Source organism: Trichomycterus rosablanca, chromosome 6 (genome assembly GCF_030014385.1).
Source record: "Trichomycterus rosablanca isolate fTriRos1 chromosome 6, fTriRos1.hap1, whole genome shotgun sequence".
Lineage (NCBI taxonomy): Eukaryota > Metazoa > Chordata > Actinopteri > Siluriformes > Trichomycteridae > Trichomycterus > Trichomycterus rosablanca.
The window spans coordinates 6,416,887-6,442,008 of record NC_085993.1 but is presented as its reverse complement, the minus strand read 5'-3'; the positions used below and the strand labels follow the sequence as shown (position 1 = coordinate 6,442,008).

Below are 25,122 nucleotides of genomic sequence, written 5' to 3'. Positions count from 1 at the left end.
GTAGATGTAAAGTCAGAGACGATCGCTCATCTATTGCTGCTGTTTGAGTCGGTCATCTTCTGGACCTTCATCGGTGGTCACAGGACGCTGCCCACGGGGCGCTGTCGGCTGGATATTTTTGGTTGGTGGTCCAGCAGTGACAGTGTGATGTTTAAAAACTCCATCAACACCAGCACCATGTCAGTGTCACTGCAGTGCTGATTGATCCACCACCTGCTCTGTGGGGGTCCTCACCATTGAAGAACAGCATGAAAGGGGGTAACAAAGTATGTAGAGAATCAAATGGACTACAGTCAGTAATTGTAGAACTACAAAGTGCTTCTACTGTATATGGTAAGGGGAGCTGATAAAATGGACAGTGAGTGTAGAAACGAGGAGGTGGTTTTAATGTAGCTTGGCGGTTAAGGTAATGGACTAGTGACCAGAAGGCGACAAGGGAGAGGGGTAAAGCCCAGTTGGACACCAATAATAATAGTAATAATAATAATTTGCAGTTCTTGATTCCAACTCCTCAGATTTGAAGGTCTGTGTCCCTCCTGCTGCTAGCCATGGAGATCCGCCGCTTCGGGGAGGGGGCGGGGCTGTGGCGCGAGTCCGAGCTTCCGTTGCCGATGGAGTCTGATTTGGAGGTGGATTTGTTGCTTTTGGCTGTGAGGTCACACTGCTGCTGAGCTCCCAGGGAGCTGGTGCAGGTGTCGTTTTCAGCGTTACCTTCCATCACGGTGCTGCTGATGCGCTGCAACTTCCAGGACGCCGCGGGCGTGGGGTCCGGTTTAAGGATGTGAGGAGCACCGCTCAGGGGCTCAGCTGCGCTCGGTGCTGAGTCTTTGCCATCCTTTTGACCCTCCGAGGCCGATTTGGCGCCACTGTAGAGTAAGGTGGTGGAGGAGCTGATAAGAGGGGCGCAAGAAGGGCCGTTAGCTTGCTTCTTCTCCAGGAGAAGGGTGTATCCACCGACCGGAGCTGTGGGTATAGTGGCTTTCCGTCCTTGGGGGACACAAACCTGCTGGACCACCGAGTTCTTCTTGGATTTGCTTGCGCAGTAATCATCTAGATCGTCCTTGACGTGAGTGTAGTGCGCCAGGATTCCTCTCTTCAGCTTCTTGTACCCTAGATGTATGATCTCCATCAGGCTGAGGAGGAGCGAGACGGCCGCGATGACCTGCATGAACGCCATGAACATGCTCTTCTCTGTCGGACGGGACACGAAACAGTCCACGGAGTTGGGACACGGCTCACGTTCACATCTGTACAGCGGCTCCAGCCGGTTTCCGTACAGGACATGCTGGCCCACCATGAACCCCACCTCCAGGACAGACCTGGTCATGACGTGAGCGACGTAGGTGCGCAGCAGCGACCCCCTCAGCGGGGCTTTGTTTAGCTTCCCTTGCTCGAGTTGCCTAAGTTCCCTTTCCACTCGGCGCCGGGCCTCCGTCTGTTCCGGTTCCAGCACCTCCAGTTCGCGCCGCAGTGCCGCCCTCCTGCAGTGCCGCTGCTTCTCCAGGGCACGGAGGCGGTAGATCGCGTGGCCCATGTACGCCAGCGATGGCGACGACACAAAGATCACCTGAATAGGAACACACACCCGGGATTTAGACGTTTTAAACAGTTTGATATAATAACGATACGACGTGAAGCGCCAACCTGAAGAACCCAGTAGCGGATCAGGGAGACGGGGAAGGCGCGGTCGTAGCAGACGTTCCTGCAGCCCGGTTGCTGGGTGTTGCAGATGAAGTCGACCTGCTCGTCGTTCCACACGTCCTCGGCGGCCACGCCCAGCACCAGCATGCGAAAGATGAAGAGCACAGTCAGCCAGATCTTCCCCACCATGGTGGAGTGGATATGAACCTCCTCCAGGATCCCTCCCAGAAAATTCCAGTCCCCCATTCTCTCCTACAGAGACACGTAATGCAACCACGAATCAGAAAGGGTTGGGACAGTATGGAAAGTGCTTACATTGACTTTGACTTTTATTTGATGTCGGACAGGATGAACCTGAGATATTTCATCTTTTATCTGCTCACTGACCACAATATACGTTTCCACTGTGTGATGGTCCATCCTTGATGCCTCCAAGCCCGGAGAAGTCGATGCCGCTTCTGGACATAGTTAACATAAGGCTTCTTATTTGCACAGTAAAGTGTTAAGTATGATTAGTGCAGTAACTCTGTATTGTAGAGCTGATAAAGGTTTGATAAACTCATCCCTCACCCATGTGCTTATATCAGCTAGTGTTGAGTGGAGGTTCTTGATGCGTTCTTGGCCTTTATGCACTAAAATTCCTTGAATGGTTTAATGATATTCTGCACCGTAGAGGGAGAACATGCAAATCCCTTCCAATCTTTCTTTGAGGTTCATTGTTTTTAAACATTTCAATCATTTTCTCACACATTTGTGGACAAACTGGATCCTCTGATCATCTTTACTCATCAGAGACTCTCAGCCTTTCCTGGATGCTGCTTTTGTAGCAAACAATGATTTAGTTTCTTTACTTCATTGCTTGCCCTAAATTGCCCCCGTCCCAACCTTTTTTGGAATATGTTGCAGGTCTGAAATGCAGGAATGGATGTTTATTAATAAATGAAATGAAGTTGAGCAGATAAAAGATGGAATATCTCAGCTTCATCCTGTCTGACATCAAATAAAAGTCAATGTAATAAAATCTGTTTTATTTTATTTAGATTTTCCATACTGTCCCAACTTTTTCTGATCGGGGGTGTACATTATATGGACCACGAGTATGTGCATTTTTATTGAATCATTTCCTCTTTTCTTTGTAGCTTTAATATAATCCACTCTTCTACAAGACTTGAGTCTGTGGGAATTTGTACTAATTTCGTCAATATAGTCACCAAGGTCAGACACCCAAGGATTTGAAAAAAAAAGATGCCACCTGAACGTCACAGAACTGTACTGTACCGTACTGTACCTCCATCATCATGATATAAGAACACAGTAACTGAACATCACTCACCTGATTGGTTAAATCCACTCAATAATTAGATTCCTTCATCAGTCTGATTCTCCATCTGATCTTCATCTGATCACTGCTGCACAGAGACGGAGAGTGTAGAAGTGTAATTGTTCTAGCTATTACTGTCTCCTGTTCATCCATTTATTTCTCCTTTCCTCTCTTCAACTATGTTCATCCGTCCATCAATCCATCCATCCATCCATCTCTTCCTTTAACCAGTACACTATCAACTGTACATCTAACAATCCCTCCCTTCCTCTCTTCATCTATCCATCAATCTATCTCTGCCTTTAACCAACCAACCGTCAAGCATCCATCCATCCATCTCTTCCTTTAACCAGTACACTATCAACTGTACATCTAACAATCCCTCCCTTCCTCTCTTCATCTATCCATCAATCTGTCTCTGCCTTTAACCAACCAACCATCAAGCATCCATCCGTCCATCCTTCATTTAACCAACCAACAAACCAACCAATTATCCATTCCTTGCTTTTAACCAACCATCCATCCATACATCTATCTATTCATCCATCCCTTTCTTTAACCAATCACCTAACAAATTATCAATCTCTTCCTCCATTCACTCATCCATCCATCAATCTATCTCTACCTTTAACCAATCAACCATCCATCCATCCAACCATTAATACATCTATTCATCCAACCATCCAGCCATCCATCCATCCATCCATCCATTAATACCGTACATCTATCCATCCAACCATCCATCCATCCATCCATCCATCTATCCACCTATTCATTCATCCATCCATCCATCTATCCACCTATTCATCCATCCATCTATCCATCTATCCATCCATCCATCCATCCATCTATCCACCTATTCATTCATCCATCCATCCATCCATCTATCCACCTATTCATTTATCCATCCATCCATCTATCCACCTATTCATTTATCCATCCATCCATCCATCAATACCGTACATCTATCCATCCATCCATCCATCTATCCACCTATTCATCCATCCATCCATCTATCCACCTATTCATTCATCCATCCATCCATCCATCTATCCACCTATTCATTCATCCATCCATCCATCTATCCACCTATTCATTCATCCATCCATCCATCCATCTATCCACCTATTCATTCATCCATCCATCCATCTATCCACCTATTCATTCATCCATCCATCCATCTATCCACCTATTCATTCATCCATCCATCCATCTATCCACCTATTCATTTATCCATCCATCCATCTATCCGCCTATTCATTTATCCATCCATCCATCTATCCACCTATTCATTCATCCATCCATCCATCTATCCACCTATTCATTCATCCATCCATCCATCCATCTGTCCACCTATTCATTCATCCATCCATCTATCCACCTATTCATTCATCCATCCATCCATCTATCCACCTATTCATTCATCCATCCATCCATCTATCCACCTATTCATTCATCCATCCATCCATCTATCCACCTATTCATTCATCCATCCATCTATCCACCTATTCATTCATCCATCCATCCATCCATCTATCCACCTATTCATTCATCCATCCATCTATCCACCTATTCATTCATCCATCCATCCATCTATCCACCTATTCATTCATCCATCCATCCATCCTTCATCCATCCATTAAATTATAATTAATAAAGATCTAATATCTCACTGCACTGTTTATTAAACATCTTATCTTATTACAGAAGAGCTAGAACTAACAATAGAAGATATTTACAGATATTCAACATCACTCTGCAGAGCTGAAACGATTATAATGTAACGATAAGATCCGATCACTTACCTTCTCATAGTGAAGTGCATTAAGCAGTAAATAAAGTTCTGTAGAAATATAATAGAAATCTAACGTGCATTGTGGAATTATAATGTTAATTCATACATGAGCACAAGTTTCTACTGCTGTGGTGTTAATGTGAGAGTGAACACCAGACCTGATGAGCTTCACCTCCATCAGCCTGATCAATACACACACACACACACACACACTTTTCCAGATCCTGTAAATCTTCTGATAATATTATGCACTGTTGAGGGTAAATATCTTATAAAGGAGGATGAACTTCATGTAACTGCTCCTGGAGGAATGTTCTTAGTTCTTAATCTGTGGGATTATATCCTGATGGATCAGTAAAACTGATGGTGATCAGTGAACCTGCTGTGGACAGTCGAGTCACTTATCAATAATTCTGATCAATCGCTCCTGTCACATTTCACACATGACCTCACTTCCTCCAGATCTAATTAAAACTCTCGTCCCCACAGGGGGTGCAAAGCGCCATGTTTACATCCAATCAATCAATTCTCAACTCCATCGCGCCACTGTTTTAACAGAACACTATATAGACATCTGACCCTGAGCTTGATGGGCGTCTTCTTCCAAAACCATGGCCATTAATACTTATATATATACAGTGTATCACAAAAGTGAGTACACCCCTCACATTTCTGCAGATATTTAAGTATATCTTTTCATGGGACAACACTGACAAAATGACACTTTGACACAATGAAAAGTAGTCTGTGTGCAGCTTATATAACAGTGTAAATTTATTCTTCCCTCAAAATAACTCAATATACAGCCATTAATGTCTAAACCACCGGCAACAAAAGTGAGTACACCCCTTAGTGAAAGTTCCTGAAGTGTCAATATTTTGTGTGGCCACCATTATTTCCCAGAACTGCCTTAACTCTCCTGGGCATGGAGTTTACCAGAGCTTCACAGGTTGCCACTGGAATGCTTTTCCACTCCTCCATGACGACATCACGGAGCTGGCGGATATTCGAGACTTTGCGCTCCTCCACCTTCCGCTTGAGGATGCCCCAAAGATGTTCTATTGGGTTTAGGTCTGGAGACATGCTTGGCCAGTCCATCACCTTTACCCTCAGCCTCTTCAATAAAGCAGTGGTCGTCTTAGAGGTGTGTTTGGGGTCATTATCATGCTGGAACACTGCCCTGCGACCCAGTTTCCGGAGGGAGGGGATCATGCTCTGCTTCAGTATTTCACAGTACATATTGGAGTTCATGTGTCCCTCAATGAAATGTAACTCCCCAACACCTGCTGCACTCATGCAGCCCCAGACCATGGCATTCCCACCACCATGCTTGACTGTAGGCATGACACACTTATCTTTGTACTCCTCACCTGATTGCCGCCACACATGCTTGAGACCATCTGAACCAAACAAATTAATCTTGTTTTCATCAGACCATAGGACATGGTTCCAGTAATCCATGTCCTTTGTTGACATGTCTTCAGCAAACTGTTTGCGGGCTTTCTTGTGTAGAGACTTCAGAAGAGGCTTCCTTCTGGGGTGACAGCCATGCAGACCAATTTGATGTAGTGTGCGGCGTATGGTCTGAGCACTGACAGGCTGACCCCTTACCTTTTCAATCTCTGCAGCAATGCTGACAGCACTCCTGCGCCTATCTTTCAAAGACAGCAGTTGGATGTGACGCTGAGCACATGCACTCAGCTTCTTTGGACGACCAACGCGAGGTCTGTTCTGAGTGGACCCTGCTCTTTTAAAACGCTGGATGATCTTGGCCACTGTGCTGCAGCACAGTTTCAGGGTGTTGGCAATCTTCTTGTAGCCTTGGCCATCTTCATGTAGCGCAACAATTCGTCTTTTAAGATCCTCAGAGAGTTCTTTGCCATGTGGTGCCATGTTGGAACTTTCAGTGACCAGTATGAGAGAGTGTGAGAGCTGTACTACTAAATTGAACACACCTGCTCCCTATGCACACCTGAGACCTAGTAACACTAACAAATCACATGACATTTTAGAGGGAAAATGACAAGCAGTGCTCAATTTGGACATTTAGGGGTGTAGTCTCTTAGGGGTGTACTCACTTTTGTTGCCGGTGGTTTAGACATTAATGGCTGTATATTGAGTTATTTTGAGGGAAGAATAAATTTACACTGTTATATAAGCTGCACACAGACTACTTTTCATTGTGTCAAAGTGTCATTTTTTCAGTGTTGTCCCATGAAAAGATATACTTAAATATCTGCAGAAATGTGAGGGGTGTACTCACTTTTGTGATACACTGTATATATACAGTGTATCACAAAAGTGAGTACACCCCTCACATTTCTGCAAATATTTTATTATATCTTTTCATGGGACAACACTATAGACATGAAACTTGGATATAAGTTAGAGTAGTCAGTGTACAACTTGTATAGCAGTGTAGATTTACTGTCTTCTGAAAATAACTCAACACACAGCCATTAATGTCTAAATGGCTGGCAACATAAGTGAGTACACCCCACAGTGAACATGTCCAAATTGTGCCCAAAGTGTCAATATTTTGTGTGACCACCATTATTATCCAGCACTGCCTTAACCCTCCTGGGCATGGAATTCACCAGAGCTGCACAGGTTGCTACTGGAATCCTCTTCCACTCCTCCATGATGACATCACGGAGCTGGTGGATGTTAGACACCTTGAACTCCTCCACCTTCCACTTGAGGATGCGCCACAGGTGCTCAATTGGGTTTAGTCCATCACCTTTACCTTCAGCTTCCTCAGCAAGGCAGTTGTCATCTTGGAGGTTGTGTTTGGGGTCGTTATCCTGTTGGAAAACTGCCATGAGGCCCAGTTTTCGAAGGTAGGGGATCATGCTCTGTTTCAGAATGTCACAGTACATGTTGGAATTCATGTTTCCCTCAATGAACCGCAGCTCCCCAGTGCCAGCAACACTCATGCAGCCCAAGACCATGATGCTACCACCACCATGCTTGACTGTAGGCAAGATACAGTTGTCTTGGTACTTCTCACCAGGGCGCCGCCACACATGCTGGACACCATCTGAGCCAAACAAGTTTATCTTGGTCTCGTCAGACCACAGGGCATTCCAGTAATCCATGTTCTTGGACTGCTTGTCTTCAGCAAACTGTTTGCGGGCTTTCTTGTGCGTCAGCTTCCTTCTGGGATGACGACCATGCAGACCGAGTTGATGCAGTGTGCGGCGTATGGTCTGAGCACTGACAGGCTGACCTCCCATGTCTTCAACCTCTGCAGCAATGCTGGCAGCACTTATGTGTCTATTTTTTAAAGCCAACCTCTGGATATGACGCCGAACACGTGGACTCGACTTCTTTGGTCGACCCTGGCGAAGCCTGTTCCGAGTGGAACCTGTCCTGGAAAACCGCAGTGTGACCTTGGCCACCATGCTGTAGCTCAGTTTCAGGGTGTTAGCAATCTTCTTATAGCCCAGGCCATCTTTGTGGAGAGCAACAATTCTATTTCTCACATCCTCAGAGAGTTCTTTGCCATGAGGTGCCATGTTGAATATCCAGTGGCCAGTATGAGAGAATTGTACCCAAAACACCAAATTTAACAGCCCTGCTCCCCATTTACACCTGGGACCTTGACACACGACACCAGGGAGGGACAACGACACATTTGGGCACAATTTGGACATGTTCACTGTGGGGTGTACTCACTTATGTTGCCAGCCATTTAGACATTAATGGCTGTGTGTTGAGTTATTTTCAAAAGACAGTAAATCTACACTGCTATACAAGTTGTACACTGACTACTCTAAGTTATATCCAAGTTTCATGTCTATAGTGTTGTCCCATGAAAAGATATAATGAAATATTTGCAGAAATGTGAGGGGTGTACTCACTTTTGTGATACACTGTACATACACACACACATATATATATATATATATATATATATATATACTGTGCCATCAAAAAGTATTCACACACCCCTTCACTTTTTCCACATTTTGTTACGTTACAGACATATTTGAGTATAGTTTTCTTTTAAAAAATCTACATGAAATAGCCCATAATGACAAAGTGAAAACATGTTTTCAGATATTTTTGTAAATTTTTTACAAATGTAAACATTTAAACATAATAGGCACATAAGTATTCACACCCATGGCTTAATATTTTGCTGAAGCACCTTTGGCAGCAATCACAGCCTCAAGTCTTCTTGGGTATGTCTGTACAAGCTTGGCACACCTGTTTTTGGGCATTTTCTCCCATTCTTCTCTGCAGATCCTCTCAAGCTCAGTCAGGTTGGATGGGCAGCGTCTGTAGACAGCTATTTTAGGTCTTTCCAGATATGTTCAATTGGATTCAAGTCCGGGCTCTGGCTGGGCCACTCAAGGACATTCACAGACTGCCCCTGAAGCCACGCCTTTGTTATCTTGGCTGTGTGCTTTGGGTCATTGTCGTGTTGGAAGATGAATCGTCGCCCTAGTCTGAGTTCCAGAGCACTCTGGAGCAGGTTTTCTTGAAGAATCTCTCTATATTAGGCTGCTGTTATCTTACCCTCTATGCGGACTAGTTGCCCAGTTCCTGCCGCAGAAAAACATCCCCACAGCATGATGCTGCCACCACCATGCTTGACAGTAGGGATGGTATTAGCCAGGCGATGAACAGTGCCTGTTTTCTCCAGACATGACGCTTGTAGTTCAGGCCAAAAAGTTCTATTTTGGTTTCACCAGACCAGAGAATTTTGATTCCTCTGGTCTGAGAATCCTTAAGCGGGCTGCCATGTGCCTTTTAGTGAGGAGTGGCTTCCATCTGGCCACTCTACCATAAAGGCCTGATTGGTGGAGTGTGGTAGCAAAGGTTGACCTACTGGATCATGGTCGTATCTCCACAAGGGAACACTGGAGCTCTGCCTTAGTGTCCATTGGGTTCTTGGTCACCTCTCTGACCAAGGCCCTTTTTCCCCAATTACTCAGTTTGGTTGGGCGGCCAGATCTGGGGAAAAAGTGTGGAAAAAGTGAAGGGGTGTGAATACTTTCTGATGGCACTACATATAAATTTATATATATATATATATATATATATATATATATATATATATATATATATATATATATATATATATATATATATATATATATATATATATATATATATATATATATATATATATATATATATATATATATATATTAGCTGCATTTTCTGTAAGTAAATCAAAAACACACATGTTTTGACCCTGGTTGTGAAGGTAAATATACATTTACATCTTCGGCATTTAGCATTTATCCAAAGCGACTTACAATACAGGGACAGTATACAGTCCGAGCAATTGATGGTTAAGCGCCTTGCTCAAGGGCCCAACAGCAGCAGCAACCTGGTAGTGGGTGGGGCTTGAACCAGCGACCTTCTGATTACTAATCAAGTACCTTAACTGCTACAAGTGCCACTTCAAACGTGTTCAAAACGAAAGATTTTTGTTTGCGTGATCTGTCCACAGGGATGACGTTTTTGCGCGCCCCTCAGATGAACATCAACATTGCCACATGGGGACGTTTGATGAGAAGAGCCATCCCATCTGGCAACAACTCCTTTAGTCCCCAGGTTGCTGAGCTCGGACCAGCGCTGAGCCCTGAAACTGGTATCCTCGGCCATCCGGACTCGCCATCTATATCCAGGTACACACTGACAGTCATATCCCAGGTCTGAGGATTCAGGGGGATAATGGAGATCGGTGTGTGACTCTCTGTGCATGATACGGAACTCTATACCAAATCATGGACAAATCAAGTCATGGACTCAACATCATGTTGAGTATCAAGAGTGACTAGCCAGTCTGAGGGCTTGTAATTAGTCTGGGTGTAAATATAGAAACATTGTTTAGATGACGTGTGCTTTTATCAGTACATGAATGCTCTAGCTAGACGTCCTTCACTGAGGCGTCTGGTTTGGTGAGAATCACTCCAGGGCCCATATCTGGCCAGGGGCCAGGAAAAACAAAAATCAGTCCGTCACCAGCAGTGTTTATCTGACCTTTTCTTTCAGCGACCCGACCGTGAAAAAATTAGACTTTGACAAAGGAGCCATCCCTCCTACCAAACGCCGTCCTGTTTCTGTGGAGGTAGAGGAAGAGGAAGAGGAGGAAGACGAAGAAGGACCACCAGCGCAGGAGAAAGTCGCTGATGGAAGTGCAGTGCAGGTTAATGACATTACATTTATGCAATCTAGCACATGCTTTTATCCAAATCGATTTACAGTTGTGACTGAATACAGTGCAAGCAATTGAGGGTTGAGGGCCTTGATCAGGGGCCCAACAGTGGCAACCTTCTGATCACCAGTCCAAAACCAAAGCACTAAGCTCCCACTTGCCTGGTACTGAAATATAAAATTTAGCACCAAAGATTTTTTGGAATATTGTGGCACAGAACTTGATGTTGCAGAATATAGAAATACTAGGTACCAGATTCAAGCCTCTTGTAACTGTCTGTAAATGGTTTGGTATGTTCTCTTCATGTCAGGTTTCTATGGATACTCAGTCTCACCAAAACATGCAGACATTAAACCGACATTAAATTACCCTTAGTCATTCCGGTAGTAAGAGAGGAATGGGAGTGAGGATGTGTGTGAGGTCCTGCAGTTGGTTCACCAGTCCAGGGTGTATTTCTACCTTGTACATAGCGCTCGTGGGTCGCCTCACAGCAAGTAGGTCCTGGGTTTGATCCCCAGGTGGGGCGGTCCGGGACCTTTCTGTGTGGAGTTTGTATGTTCTCCCCGTGTCTGTGTAGGGTTTCCTCTAGTAGCTCTGGTTTCCTCCATCAGTCCAAAAACATGCACATGAGGTGAATTGGAGATACAAAATTGTCCATGACTGTATTTGACATTAAGACTTGTGAACTGATGACCCTTGTGTAAAGAGTAACTACAGTTTCTGTCATAAATGTAACCAAAAGTGTAAAACATGATGTTAAAATCCTAATAAACAAATAAATAAATAATGTACATAGCGCGCTGGGGTGGTGCAGGGCCCACCGCAAACCTGACCAGGATATACAGGTTTGTAACCCAAAGCATTAATGGCACAGTGACGTCTTTGTCAGTTCTCAGTTAACTGTTTCATCACTGATGTCGCTCGCTGGATTTGTCATGTTTTTGTTGATTAAGTGTTTACATCTGATTTACATTCTCACCCTTAGGATGCTTTAGCTACCTTTGACTTTTTAAATGACAGTCGGAACAGCACAGTGTCCAGGCCTGATTTTGACAGTCTGGTGGAGGACGAGCAGCCTGATCTGGAGCTCGCAGATCTACGCAAAGCTGAACCAGGGTACAGTCCACGTCAGCATTCATTCTGGTTATTTTTGAATTATTCCAGTAAATTGTTACATCCAGCCCCAATATGATAAGGAAAATATTAGAATATAAAGAAGGTTTGATCTGCTCAGAGTCTTATCACAACTATCCCATTTTCAGGCAGGAGCCGGACAACCAGTTCAGCCTCAAAGACTTTAACTGTGTGGCAGTACTGGGCCGTGGACACTTTGGAAAGGTAACATCTTATTCATGTTGCTTTACTGAACATATTATACACCTAATTTTACTCCCACTTTATTAGGAACACCCATATAGCTGATCTATCTGGTAATTATCCAGTCATCCAATAAGCAGAACAGTGCATAAAATCAAGCAGGCGCAAGTCCAGACCACACACAGTAGTCTACTCAAAATGGTGCAAAAAAAATATCCAGTAAGCGACAGTTCTGTGGGCAAAAAGGCATGCTTGAAATGAGAATAGCCAGACGAGGTCTATGGAAACTTAAAGAATGACCGTATACAACCGAGCTAATCAGAAAAGCATCTCAGAACACACAACACAGTAATCACTAAGGTGGCTTTCTAATGATGAGTGTTTCATCGCTTTGCTGGACGCATATTGCCGCTTGTCACTCAGTTTACTGACAGTTTACTTATTGACTGACATTATTGATGGTTTATTCGCATGCATTTTGGTATGAAATATATTGTAGTTTATACTGAAACGATGGGCAACATCATTTAGAGATGAAAAGATTAAAACCCAGTAAAAGAATAAAGTGGCTTTATGAAACTTTGTTACATTAATATAAGAGCTAAATAAATCATATTGAAGAGCCATGAAGCCATGACAAGCTTGTAAAAGCCGAGCGTGAAAGCACTAAATGTGTGTGGTGCACAATGCCCAAGCGGCATCTCCTAACTCCAGAGGAAACAACAGCACAGCCAGCACAATGCGGTTTTGCCCTGTGGTGTGTGAAAGCTGCCTAAGGTAGATGGGCTCCACCATTAGAAGACCATGTTGGGTTTCACTCCGGTCAGCCAAGCACAGGAATCTGAGACTACAGCAGAAACTAGACAAGTTATGTCATTTCAGATTGGTGCCATGAACATGGCAGTGAGTTAATTGTGTTACAGTAGTCTCCTTAGTCATCAGATCTGAATCTAGTAAAGCATCTTTGGTGGAATAAGAGATTCACAGTGTGAATGTGGAGCGAACAAGTCTGCAGCAGTTACATGACACAGTCATGGCGAGATGAGACCAAAATCTCAAGGAAATGTTTTGCCCAGTTTGTAAAATCCGTGTCTAAGCGTTGCATATACATTACATTTTACATTTTCGGCATGAGCAGACGCTTATATCCAAAGTGACTTATAGTATACATATAGGACTAATCATTCCAGCTTTGTTTGTGTTGGAGTTAATTAGTGTTTCATTGATTCATTTAAGTATTTTTAAACATTGAACAGGTCTTACTGACCGATTACAAGAGGACTGGAGAAATGTTTGCCATCAAAGCTCTGAAGAAAGGAGATATCGTCGCTCGGGATGAAGTTGACAGGTGAGCATCAGAAGATTATGGGCTGAGGTCAGGACTCTGGGGTTTCTTTAAACTGAGCTTTTCTTCATGTCTTTATAAAGCTTACTATGTGCACAGGGACACAGTCATGCTGGAACAGGAAGGGGCCTTCCCTAAACTGGTGCTGCAAAGTTGAAAGTGTAGAATTTCCTTTAAATAAATGATTTATTACACCTGTTAGCAATTGTTGTGGCTAAAACAATTTCCTATTTAATTTAATAATTAGAAGGGGCGGCACGGTGGCTCAGTTGGTAGCACTGTCACCTCACAGCAAGAAGGTCCTGGGTTCGATCCCCAGGTGGGGCGGTCCGGATCCTTTCTGTGTGGAGTTTGCATGTCCTCCCCATGTCTGCGTGGGTTTCCTCCGGGTGCTCCGGTTTCCTCCCACAGTCCAAAGACATGCAAGTGAGGTGAACTGGAGACACTAAATTATCCATGACTGTGTTCGATATAACCGTGTGAACTGATGAATCTTGTGTACGAATAACTACTGTTTGTAACCAAAGTGTAAAACATGACGTTAAAATCCTAATAAACAAACGAACAATAATTAGAAGTGTCCCAATACTTTTGTCGATTTAGTGTTTGTGTTCCTTGTGAGTGCATGTGAACTCCTGTTGTTGGCCTATAAACAATTGTTTATCAATCAGAATAATCATTCAAGTAATTATTAGTTAACAATTTAAATAATAATAATTTTTAAACAGTTGACTTTGTGTTTTGGGTATATAGAGTTTTTTTTAGAGGATTATTAGCTCAGCTACTAAGAAAAGTACCGCCTAGGGCACAAGTTCCAGCAGTCATGCTTCTCTGTAACTCAGTGTTGCTATGTAGATGGTTAATATGCTTGCGTGTGCCAGTTTTCCATGTTAACGAGACCCTGCGTTTGTTCCTCTCTAACTCAGCCTGATGTGTGAGAAGAGGATCTTTGAGACGGTGAACAGTGTTCGGCACCCGTTCCTGGTGAACCTGTTCGCCTGCTTCCAGACTAAGGAGCACGTGTGTTTTGTGATGGAGTACGCAGCCGGAGGAGACCTGATGATGCACATTCACGCAGATGTGTTTTCAGAACCACGTGCCGTGTGAGTGCCGATTATTTACTCACGCACCTCCGTCACTAGAAATCATCCACTGACCAATAACAATATGTTACTGGATGTTTATTTTTAACACAGTAGCTTATTTAGCAAACCAACAATATACTCTCGTCAGAACTTACAGTTGTAATTTGTAAGAGAAATAATAGCAACATTTTGGACTAGGTACCACCCATGATCAACCCAAAAATGTAATACATTTGTCATATATACATTTACACATGTACAGTTCAATGAAATGCTTTTTCCTGATATCAGCTTGTTTGGAAGCTGTGGTTAGAGCACAGGGCCGGTCATTGTACAGGGTAGCAGACAGCATTAGGGGCCTTGCTCAAGGGCCCAACAGTGGCTGCCTGGCAGAGATTCTAACCCTCAACCTTTCTCTTGATTGTCTGCAGCCCTAAACACTGGGCTACTTCAGCCAAAAGACACCTTACAGGACACACACACTCACACACACAGTCTACCCAGTATACACAACACGGTCAAAAGTATTTGGACACCTGACCATGAGTTTGTTGAACATCTTATTTTAAAACAAATGCTGTTAAAATAAAGTGATCTAGAACACTAGGCACTCTTCTGAGAAGGCTTCTTACTTTGAAGACTTTGAAGTATATCTGTGAGAATGTGTGCCCATTTAGTAAAAAGAGCATTTGTATGGCTGTGCACCCTGTTGGACAACATACCAGAGCTGTTTAGTGAGGCTGAGGTCAGGAGGTGCAGTAGACTAGAGACTTTTTGTTGGAGACACTGAAGACCCTGTGGGCACTGTCATGCTGGAACAGAGAAGGGACTTCCCTAAACTGTTGCTGCAAAGTTGCAAGCATAGCATTTTCTTCATATAATTGTTTATTACACCTGTTAGCAACTGTTGTGGGTGGAACACATGAATTCCAAAGTTAAAAGGGCTGTCCCAATACTTCTGTCTTTATAGTGTTCCTTAGGTCATAGTTTTACACACATTTGTAACAGTCACACACTGATGAGCCAAAACATTTGGACCACCTCTAAAATTGGACATTAAAGCAATGGAAGAAGGTCGACTGGTCCTGTTTTCTCCAAGTTCACATGGACGGCTGGTCACTTGTCCATTATTTACCTACAGAGGAGATGCATCAGGGTGCGCTGTAGGACGATCCATTTCACAACATACAGAATGAGTTACAGGACTCATTCAGACGTTTTGTCCATGTTTCAGGGGGTCAGAGCTGTTTTGGCAGCATATTAGCGAATGGTCCTAATGGTGTGGCTCCTTTTTAATTCTCATTTCTTCACTGCAGTTTCTATGCTGCCTGTGTGGTCCTGGGCCTGCAGTATCTGCACGATCATAAAATAGTTTACAGGTACGTACGGTACAGAAAACAGCATTTGGTTATTTCTCTGTTTGTGGGTGTCATGAATTTGTACGAGATTGTGACCTTGATACGTGCAGGGATTTGAAGCTGGATAATCTGTTGCTGGACACTGAAGGATATGTAAAGATTGCTGACTTTGGACTCTGTAAAGAAGGTACGTATGTTGCTTTGAGGACTTGGTATGTGGATCTGTATATTTGTATATATACTGTATATTTCCTCTCATACACATGAACTCTTGTTGTTTAGGAATGGGTTTTAGAGATCGCACCAGTACGTTCTGTGGAACTCCAGAGTTCTTGGCTCCTGAGGTTTTAACAGAGACGTCATACACACGAGCCGTGGACTGGTGGGGTCTGGGTGTGCTAATTTTTGAGATGCTGGTCGGAGAGGTAAGGTTTTTACTGGAGTTTTTTTTTACCATGACACCTTACTGAGCGTGTAAATTATAATAACACAGTTCTGTTTGTGTAGCATTTTTATTAACAGAGTAATAAAGAAGAAACGCTAAAGCTTCCAGTGTTAATTGCGGGGCAAGGTTGAGCTTGTGGGTTTTTTGTGTTCTGTTTTAGGTAGTGGTTACTTCTGAATGTTAATGTTGGGGTAGGGCTAGGGTCATTGGGATGGGCAAGGGTTATTAGATGTGTTAATAGCCATGGATTAGGAAAAGTTGTGCTCGGGTTAAGATTAGGTCTTGGGTTGGGATCAGCTCGGTCTTGTTTTGGCTATGTAAATGTAGTAGATACATTATTTGGCCAAAAGTATTTGGACACCTGACCATGAGCTTGTCAGACATCCCATTTAAAAACTTTGTATTGTATTAAAATAGAGTGACCTCAATGTGATCTTTGCAGCCAGAGCAACAGCCCCTCTTCTGAGAAGGCTTCTCACAAGACTTTAAAGTATGGCTGTGGGAATGTGCGCCCAATCAGTCAAAAGAGCATGTGTATGACTGGGCACTGGTGTTGGTCAAGAAAGCCTCAGTTGATCCAATATATTCCAAAGCTGTTCAGTGGTGCTTTGTGCACAGGGACACAATCATGCTGAAACAGGAAAGGGCCTTCCCTAAAATGTTCCCTAAAAGTTGATAGCATATTATTTTCTTTATAAAACTGATTTGTTACAGTTGTTACCAATTTTTGTGGCTGAAACATGAATTCTGTCATTAGAATTGGTGTCCCAGTACTTTGGGAGACCCCAAGTTTGGAGTATTGGGGTTGAGTTATGAATTTGGAGTTGAGGGTGGGACAGAATGATCTGTTAGAGTGTACCAGGTGTAGGCTTGATCTAGGGTTCAAATGTTCATTTGGTGTATTCACTCATGATACACCATTTTAAAGGATACCATTGAACAGAGGTACTCAGTGTAAGAGGCAGAGGTCCAGAACAAAGCATACAGCAGCCATACTAACCACTAAGCATCAGAAATGTCTCTTCTCTTCCTGCAGTCTCCGTTCCCGGGTGATGATGAAGAGGAGGTGTTTGACAGCATCGTCAATGATGAAGTTCGTTACCCACGATTCCTCTCAACAGAGGCCATTTCTATAATGCGACGGGTACGTTTCTGAGCCACAGCCCAAATACAGTTGAGATTTGTGCATTTCACTCACGGTTGCTGGATTTGAATTTGTTTACGTTTGCAGTTGTTGAGGAGGAATCCTGAGCGGCGGCTCGGTGCAGGAGAGCGAGACGCTGAAGAAGTGAAGAAGCAACCGTTTTTCAGAGTATGTACTTTCTATTTTCTTTCTCTTATTAAGTGCTGCCAAGGCGATTCTGACTCCTGGTGACCATGTGTTAGTGTTTCTCCAGAACATTCTGTTTTCTGTTTGGGTCTTCAAGCTTCTTAGTGGCTTGCCCATTCTTCCTTTATTTTCATACATCCATCTTTTCATTGGCTGCACTTTTCAATGTGTATGAAATAATTTGTGTATGAAATAATAGAGCATCAGTTTGGTCTTTGAACTTTCCTTGTAAGGGCCTTCAGGTCTTCCTGAGCCATAAAAACAAAATACTTAAATATAAAATCCATTACAATAAATCAAATACAAATATATTTTTTATTATTTAACATTCATCAGTGTGGTGACGGGACAACATTTTAAACATTGTGTGTAGCTTGCAATCACAAATTCCCAAAGGAACCAATCATTTGTTAGCATAGCTTTGGTGTAACCTACCTAAGTAAACATCAAATTATATTTTTCCATATTATTCTTTATTAATATTTGGTAAAAAAATTATAAAGGTTTATTCTGTTCTAAATTAGTTTTGTGATGGATGGATGGATGGATGGATGGATGGATAGATAGATACTTTATTAATCTCGAGGGAAATTAAGGATTAATAAATTAACATTGAAAGAATATGATTCATTAGGGGCAAGTATTCATCATTAATATCTTATTTCATGCTATTGACCTGCTCGGGCACCCAAACTGTGCCTGAGGGAGGGAGGCTGAACAAACTTATTTGTTGCTGTGCAGCCGCAACCTCTGCTGTCTGATCGAGGCGTCGATTCATAGCATCTCTCAATGTGTGGTACGGCTTTCGCCTGTTCAGCCGGTGTCTGTGTGCATGTTGAAAATGTGCGGCAAAAGAACTGAAACAAATAAATTATAAACAATTCGATTTTGAATACGATACATAAAACATTTATACTGTATTTTGAGCCAAAAAACAGTATACTACAATTAAAATATATTACAATAATTTTTTTTCATTATTTTATAAAGTGTGTAAATAAAGTAAATAGTGTATTAGTATTTTTTTTTGGTGAAAAAAACTCTGGTGAGCTAGCGTACTTTACCGCTGCGCCACCTGAGCGGCTATTAGTATATTATTATAATAATACATTAGTATTATATTAATATATAAATATAGTAAATAAAGTGTGTAAAAGAAAATAAATGCTTGTTTACCGCTGTAGGTTTTTAGGTAGCAGCATCAGCCGTGCAGCATTTTGGTTTTTCAGAGGAGTTTGTTAACCTGTTCATTCTCTTTCTGACATTCTGTTCATTCTTCTGTTCTTTCTTTGATATTTTCTCTCATCCGCTCATCTTCGCCTCTTCACTTCTGCGTCTGTTTATATCTTGTTCATCTCTCGTCCTGCTCTCTCCCTTTCTCTATCAGAGCATGGACTGGGTGGCTTTGCTGGCTAAGAAGATCAAGCCTCCGTTCATCCCCACTATTAAAGGACGCGAGGACGTCAGTAACTTCGATGACGAGTTCACTTCGGAGGCTCCTATTTTAACGCCGCCCCGCGAGCCCCGGATCCTGACCACAGCAGAGCAGGAGTTCTTTACAGAATTCGACTACATCGCTGACTGGTGTTAGCTCTCCCGTTCCTACACATGCTCAATACTGTGAACCAAAAACAACCAGGACCCTCTTCCACAGCCAGCACCCTCCCCCTGTAAGGATCAGACCTCTGTCCTTATCTGTGCCAGTCAAGCAACTGGTGTAGCTTTTTTTTTTCCTTTTCTGTTTTACAAAATGTTCATCCCAAGTCTGTAATTCAGTTAATCATGTCAACCCGAGGAGTGACTTTTGTCTGAGCACTGGGAATTTTTTATGACGCGTGTACAAGCTCTCCTGTGTAATGAAGTCTGCTTTACATTTTGCTGGCATTTCTGAGGAAAAAAAAACAATACACTACATATTTTTCAGGCTGACATGAAATCCAACCAAGTAAACACTACAAGACGTAAGTGCAGGATGTAAGTGAAACTCCTAGACAATCTCATGCTAAAACACTATCTTCTGATCTGCATATTTATTTTTTATTATTATTTTTTTTTTACCCCCCACTGTGCCTTAAACTCTGATCGAGAAAAGGGGCTTCCAAATATCATATCAGGTACTGAAAACCTGCCGTGCCGTCTCTTTAACCAGTCCGGACGCCTGGCCATGCCACACAGATGGACAAATGAACTTTTAGGAGGTTTTCAGCCTTTTATCCTTCATGTAAACATGTACTCATATGTACTCATAATTGCTTAAAGAAATGTAAGTTATAGTTTTATATTCTATTTTTAGGATATTAGCATCATGAATCTGCTGTATGGTTATGCATATGTGTGTCTCGTTTCATTTTTTTGAACCAATGAAATGTGTGGATATCAGTAAGGTAAAGGGCAGCTCACACTAGAGAGTGAGAAATTATTAACCTTACAAACTGAATGTAAAAAGTGTATATGCACCAGAAAATCAGTGTGTGTGTGTGTGTGTGGCAGACGGATACGCCAAAGCAGACTGTTTTTATTAGTCTTTTTTTAATGATGGTAGTGAGACTCTTCAACACCTTGTGAATACGGTCTTGATTTTGCAGTCTGACCGGGTGTATGGGATTCATCGAGGGTAAGTTTATATTCCAGTATGTTCAGCCAGGGCATTCAGGTGATGGAGCAGTGTAATTAATACACCTACTGCCAATACTCCATGAAGTGGCTGTTCCTGATTAAAGGAAGAATGCAACAGCAACTTCTACAGTCCAGACTGGATAGTGGAGCATGGTCATCTGTATGGGCTGAAACCTATCTGTACTGGGAGAAGTTGCTGGGTGTCGTACAGCAAATTGGGACAATAAAAAATGGGAATAAACAATTATTCAGCCAGTCACAAATGTCACCATGTGACATTACCACTATTCTTTTTTTTCTTTTTTTTTCTTTTTTTACTTTTTCCCTTTCTCCTGATTGGCTGCATCAATAAGTATATCATGTGATAGGGATGAAGACATATATACAAAATATTATCAAAAACACACCCATAAATGAAACGTCTGTATTAGAACTACCGAACACTCTGTGTCAAAAGTTATTTTTGCATACAATTAAAATCAGTTGTGTTATTAATACAGTCCAGTATAAATTGCAGCTGTCTTATTTAAGAATATACTATCCCTAATCTATCTACTTCCTCGGCTGCTCCCGTAAGGGGTCGCCAGCGGATCATGAGCCGCATTATTGATTTGGCACAGTTTTTACGCCGGATGCCCTTCCTGACACAACCCTCCCTATTTATCCGGGCTTGGGACCGACACTACAATGCACTGGTTTATGCATCTTCACGGCTAGGTACCTATAGGACAATTCAGTGTCTCCAATTAGCCTGACTGCATGTTTTTGGACTGGGAGAAAACTTATGCAGACACGGGGAGAACATGCAAACTCCACGGACCCAGGAGGATCAAACCCAGGACCTTCTTGCAGTGAGGCGACAGTGCTACCCACTTAGCCACCGTGCCGCCCTTACTATTCCTAATATTATCTTTAATAGACACAGACTAGTAGCACTCTGGGGGTAACTTTGTTGCCTCACAGCAAGAAGGTCCCGAGTTTGATTCCTAGGTGGAGCGGTCTGGGTCCTTTTTTTGTGGAGTTTGCATGTTCTCCACGTGTCTGTTTGGGTTTCCTCTGGGTGCTCAAGTTTTCTCCAACAGTCCAAAGACATGCAGTCAGGAGCTACTAAAATTGCTGTGATGGATTGGCCACCTGTCTGGGGGTGTTTTCTACCTTTCGCATGGTGACTTAAACCCACCGCAATCCTGGATAGGACCACCTGCAGATTACGCTAGCTTTTCTGTAGGTAAACGATGCACACGTCCCCAGCCATCCACATGGTCTTGAACAAAACAGGATTCATCAGACCTTTTCCATTTCCCCACCAGACACTTTGACTAACCTGTGTTTACACAGCTTTGTGTACCAAAAGGTTCGATGCCCTGATTCGTAATACGCTCGCTTCATCACCAGGATTCAAATGGTCTGTCATTCAAGCCACGGTAGCATTTATATCTGCACGCTTAGAGTGGGAACACAAAACATGTTCATTATGTGAACTTTGCTAGGAGGCTGTAGCATGGGGTGCTTGAATAAGATTATGTCTAACCCCTTAAAATCTGCACCTGATTGTGACACTGTCCATCAAAGACTTTGTCAACAAATCTTACTGCTTTTCACTCAGTATGGTCCTCACCATGTACCATTTTTGGCACTATTAATTGGGACGGAATAAAGTTCAACAATTAAGGGTTAGTGGCCTTGCAAATGAGCCCAACAGTGGCAACCTCGGTAGTGGTTGGTCTGGAACCAACAAACTTAAGATTTGAATAAATTAGCTTTACTGCTGAGCCGCCACTGCCCTGTATTAGTGGAAACGTTTTTGTTTATTAGGATTTTAATGTCATGTTTTACACTTTGGTTACATTCATGACAGGAACGGTAGTTACTCATTACACAAGATTCATCAGTTCACAAGGTTATATCAAACACAGTTATGGACAATTTAGTGTCTCCAATTCACCTCACTTGCATGTCTTTGGACTGTGGGAGGAAACCCATGTGGAGAACATGCAAAATTACCTAGTAAGGACCCAGACCGCTTCATCTAGGAATCAATCCTGGGACCTTTTTGCTGTGAGGTGACAGTGCTACCCACTTAGCCACCGTGCCACCCTAGTGAAAACTTAACCATTATAAGTGCTCAGGTGGTGAAAAATCAGTTGGTAAATTGTTCTAGCCCAGTGTTGCTGAGACCCAGAGTTTAAATCCCCAGCGGTGCAATTGGATGGTCAGGCATCTGCAAGACATGACTGGCTATGTCTGGTTATAAAGGGTGATTGATAGGTTGGTGTCCTGTCCTGAATGTGTTACTGCATTGTACCCAGTGATTCCAGACCCACCCTAAATATAAAATAAAATGTTACAATTGTTTTTGCTTAAAAACAAATGAAATAAAATAATGTGATTCTTTTTGACCACATATGGGCATCAATTATCAAAAGAGCTCATGCATCCTAAGATGTGCCAACAATCTTGTTTTAGAAGTGAGATGAAATGATTGGGACTTGTTCTTCACTCCTACCGTGTTAGTGAAGATGAACACACAAAGATGATAACGTCTTTTTATGGACTGATAGCACACAGCACTAATTCCTTCCATTAAAAAGCTCTTATGGACTCTTGTCAAGTATTACCAAACGTTTTAGACCCGCAGTGCTCTGGTTCCTGTTGTTTATCCTGCTGTCAAAGGCTTTAGAGGATGACATGCACCGCAAACACATGGAGACTGAATGCACTGAACTACACTGTATAGACAAAAGTGTTAGGACACCTCTGCTAATTATTGAATTCATGCGTTTTAGCAACAACAATTGTTAACTGGTGTAAGAAATCAATTATATAAAAAACAAAATAGCAACAACCGTTTAAGAAAGGAACTTTTTTGTTCCATCCAGCATGACTGCACAAAACATATTATAAAGACTTGCCTAAAAGCCTGGTTTAACAGCTCATGGTCAGGTGTCCAAACACTGACATGCCTTGTAGGCCAGTTACAAGAATAAGCAGGTGGCAAAGTGGGTAGCACTGGTTTCCTCCCACAGTCCAAAGACATGCAAGTGAGGTGAATTAGAGATACTAAATAGTCCATGACTGTGTTTGATATAACCTTGTGAACTGATGAATCTTGTGTAATGAGTAACTACCGTTCCTGTCATGAATGTAACCAAAGTGTAAAACATGACGTTAAAATCCTAATAAACAAATAAAGAATAAACATAATAAGAATAAGCCATGATCAAATTCTGTTGACTTGTGTTAGAAATAAAATACGTTTTTTAACCTGAAGGTGGCAGCAGACTTTATTACTGATTCAAAAAAGTTTCAATATGAGATAAAGAATCTTATTAAATAATTAAAATATTACGATGGCGTATTAGGGCCACTTTAAAGAAAATATTTTTTAAGCTTCAATTTTAAGAATAAAGTCGTATAAGTTTCGATTTTGGGAATAAAGTCGTAGAAGTTTCGATTTAGAGAATAAAGTCGTGTAAGTTTCGATTTCAGGAATAAAATTGAAATATTATGGCGTTATAACCTCCTTGTGTTAAATGAGGGATGTTCATGATTTGGTAAAGTTATACTTTCGTATCGGTTTCATAAATAAAGAAATCCCCAGTCTCCTGCACATCAGCACCAGTTTGTTATTAGTATAACGACGCTGAAACGGCTATGTAATAAACTGTTTTATTTAGGTGTGGCATCGGTGCGCTCGGCATCTGCGTTGTCGCCAATACTTCAAACGAGCCTTATGAACTCGTACGATAAACTAAAGCCGTATGGCATCGCTATAAACGGTTGCATTGACGAGTTTAGTTGTCATGTTATGTGGATGGAAGCGTACAACACAAACAACCACCCAAAAGTAATCGCGGGTTATTGGATAACCACAGTAACAGCTTGCGCAGCCGATCCAGGTACTGAGACCCGTGCTTCTCTGAACTGACAAGCCTACGAAGGCTGCACACTCTTTGGCCACAATATTTCCACTTTATTCTCTAAATCAAAACTTAAAAATATTTTTTACAGGGCCGGTCAGATGGCACAGCGGTAAAATACTCTAGCACACCTGAGCTGTGTTTTCGAATACATCGAATCTGGGCTGGGCGGCTGCATGAACAACGATTGGCTGTTGTTCACAGGGTCAAGGACAAGCTAGATCACGGGTCCTCATAACTGGTGCAAATACGACCCCTGCTGGCTAATTGATGGCGCTGAAAAATAATGCTGATCAGGGTGTGGCTCTCCGTGCACAGTGATGATCGGTATATATGAACTCGACTCGTGCAGGTGAAAAATGCAGTCTGTACTGAGCATGTGTCGGAAGGGAGTGTGTCAGTTGAGAAACGTCCTCAGTCAGCGGTGGAGGGTTAAATCAGTGGAGGATGCAATCAGGGTAACTGGACACTACTAGATTAGGGGAGAAAAATTGGGGGGAAATGGTTGGAAAAAATAGAAAATAATAAAATAAAAAATATTGTTTACAGTGGCCCTAATACGCCGTTGTAAAATATCACAACTAGTCAACACAGAGACAAAACTTAAACCTGAACTAGCATTTAATGTGGAACTGTTTATATCAGTTAGTAGTGGAAGGACCAAAAAGTAATGATAGAAAATAAAAGGGGGACAGTGTTTACTGTAAATAAGAATAGTAGAGGGGTGGAAGGAATATGTAAGTATTAACAAAACACATTTTAAAAAAACCCCAG

The 25,122-nt window shown here is 42.4% G+C and overlaps 2 protein-coding genes across 3 annotated transcripts in view; one reads left to right on the top strand and one right to left on the bottom strand.

Moving 5' to 3' along the window:
• Positions 1-20,869, top strand: part of pkn2b (protein kinase N2b) — a 112,514-nt gene extending 91,645 nt beyond the window's left edge. For both annotated transcript variants that reach the window (XM_062997321.1, XM_062997322.1), the window contains exons 11-22: positions 10,225-10,402; positions 10,770-10,923; positions 11,918-12,048; positions 12,195-12,270; positions 13,506-13,597; positions 14,521-14,697; positions 15,996-16,058; positions 16,148-16,224; positions 16,320-16,462; positions 17,519-17,626; positions 17,714-17,794; positions 19,200-20,869. In XM_062997321.1, coding sequence (XP_062853391.1) covers positions 10,225-10,402; positions 10,770-10,923; positions 11,918-12,048; positions 12,195-12,270; positions 13,506-13,597; positions 14,521-14,697; positions 15,996-16,058; positions 16,148-16,224; positions 16,320-16,462; positions 17,519-17,626; positions 17,714-17,794; positions 19,200-19,403 — 1,484 coding nt within the window. In that variant the 3' untranslated portion in view covers positions 19,404-20,869. The remainder of the gene's footprint in view (positions 1-10,224; positions 10,403-10,769; positions 10,924-11,917; positions 12,049-12,194; positions 12,271-13,505; positions 13,598-14,520; positions 14,698-15,995; positions 16,059-16,147; positions 16,225-16,319; positions 16,463-17,518; positions 17,627-17,713; positions 17,795-19,199) is intronic.
• LOC134316691 (gap junction alpha-9 protein-like) lies at positions 512-1,887 on the bottom strand. The gene is made up of 2 exons (XM_062997119.1): positions 1,645-1,887; positions 512-1,567 (listed from the first exon to the last, which is right to left on the bottom strand). The coding sequence occupies exons 1-2, from the start codon at positions 1,885-1,887 to the stop codon at positions 512-514; spliced, it is 1,299 nt and encodes a 432-aa protein (XP_062853189.1).
• Positions 20,870-25,122: the final 4,253 nt, after the last annotated feature.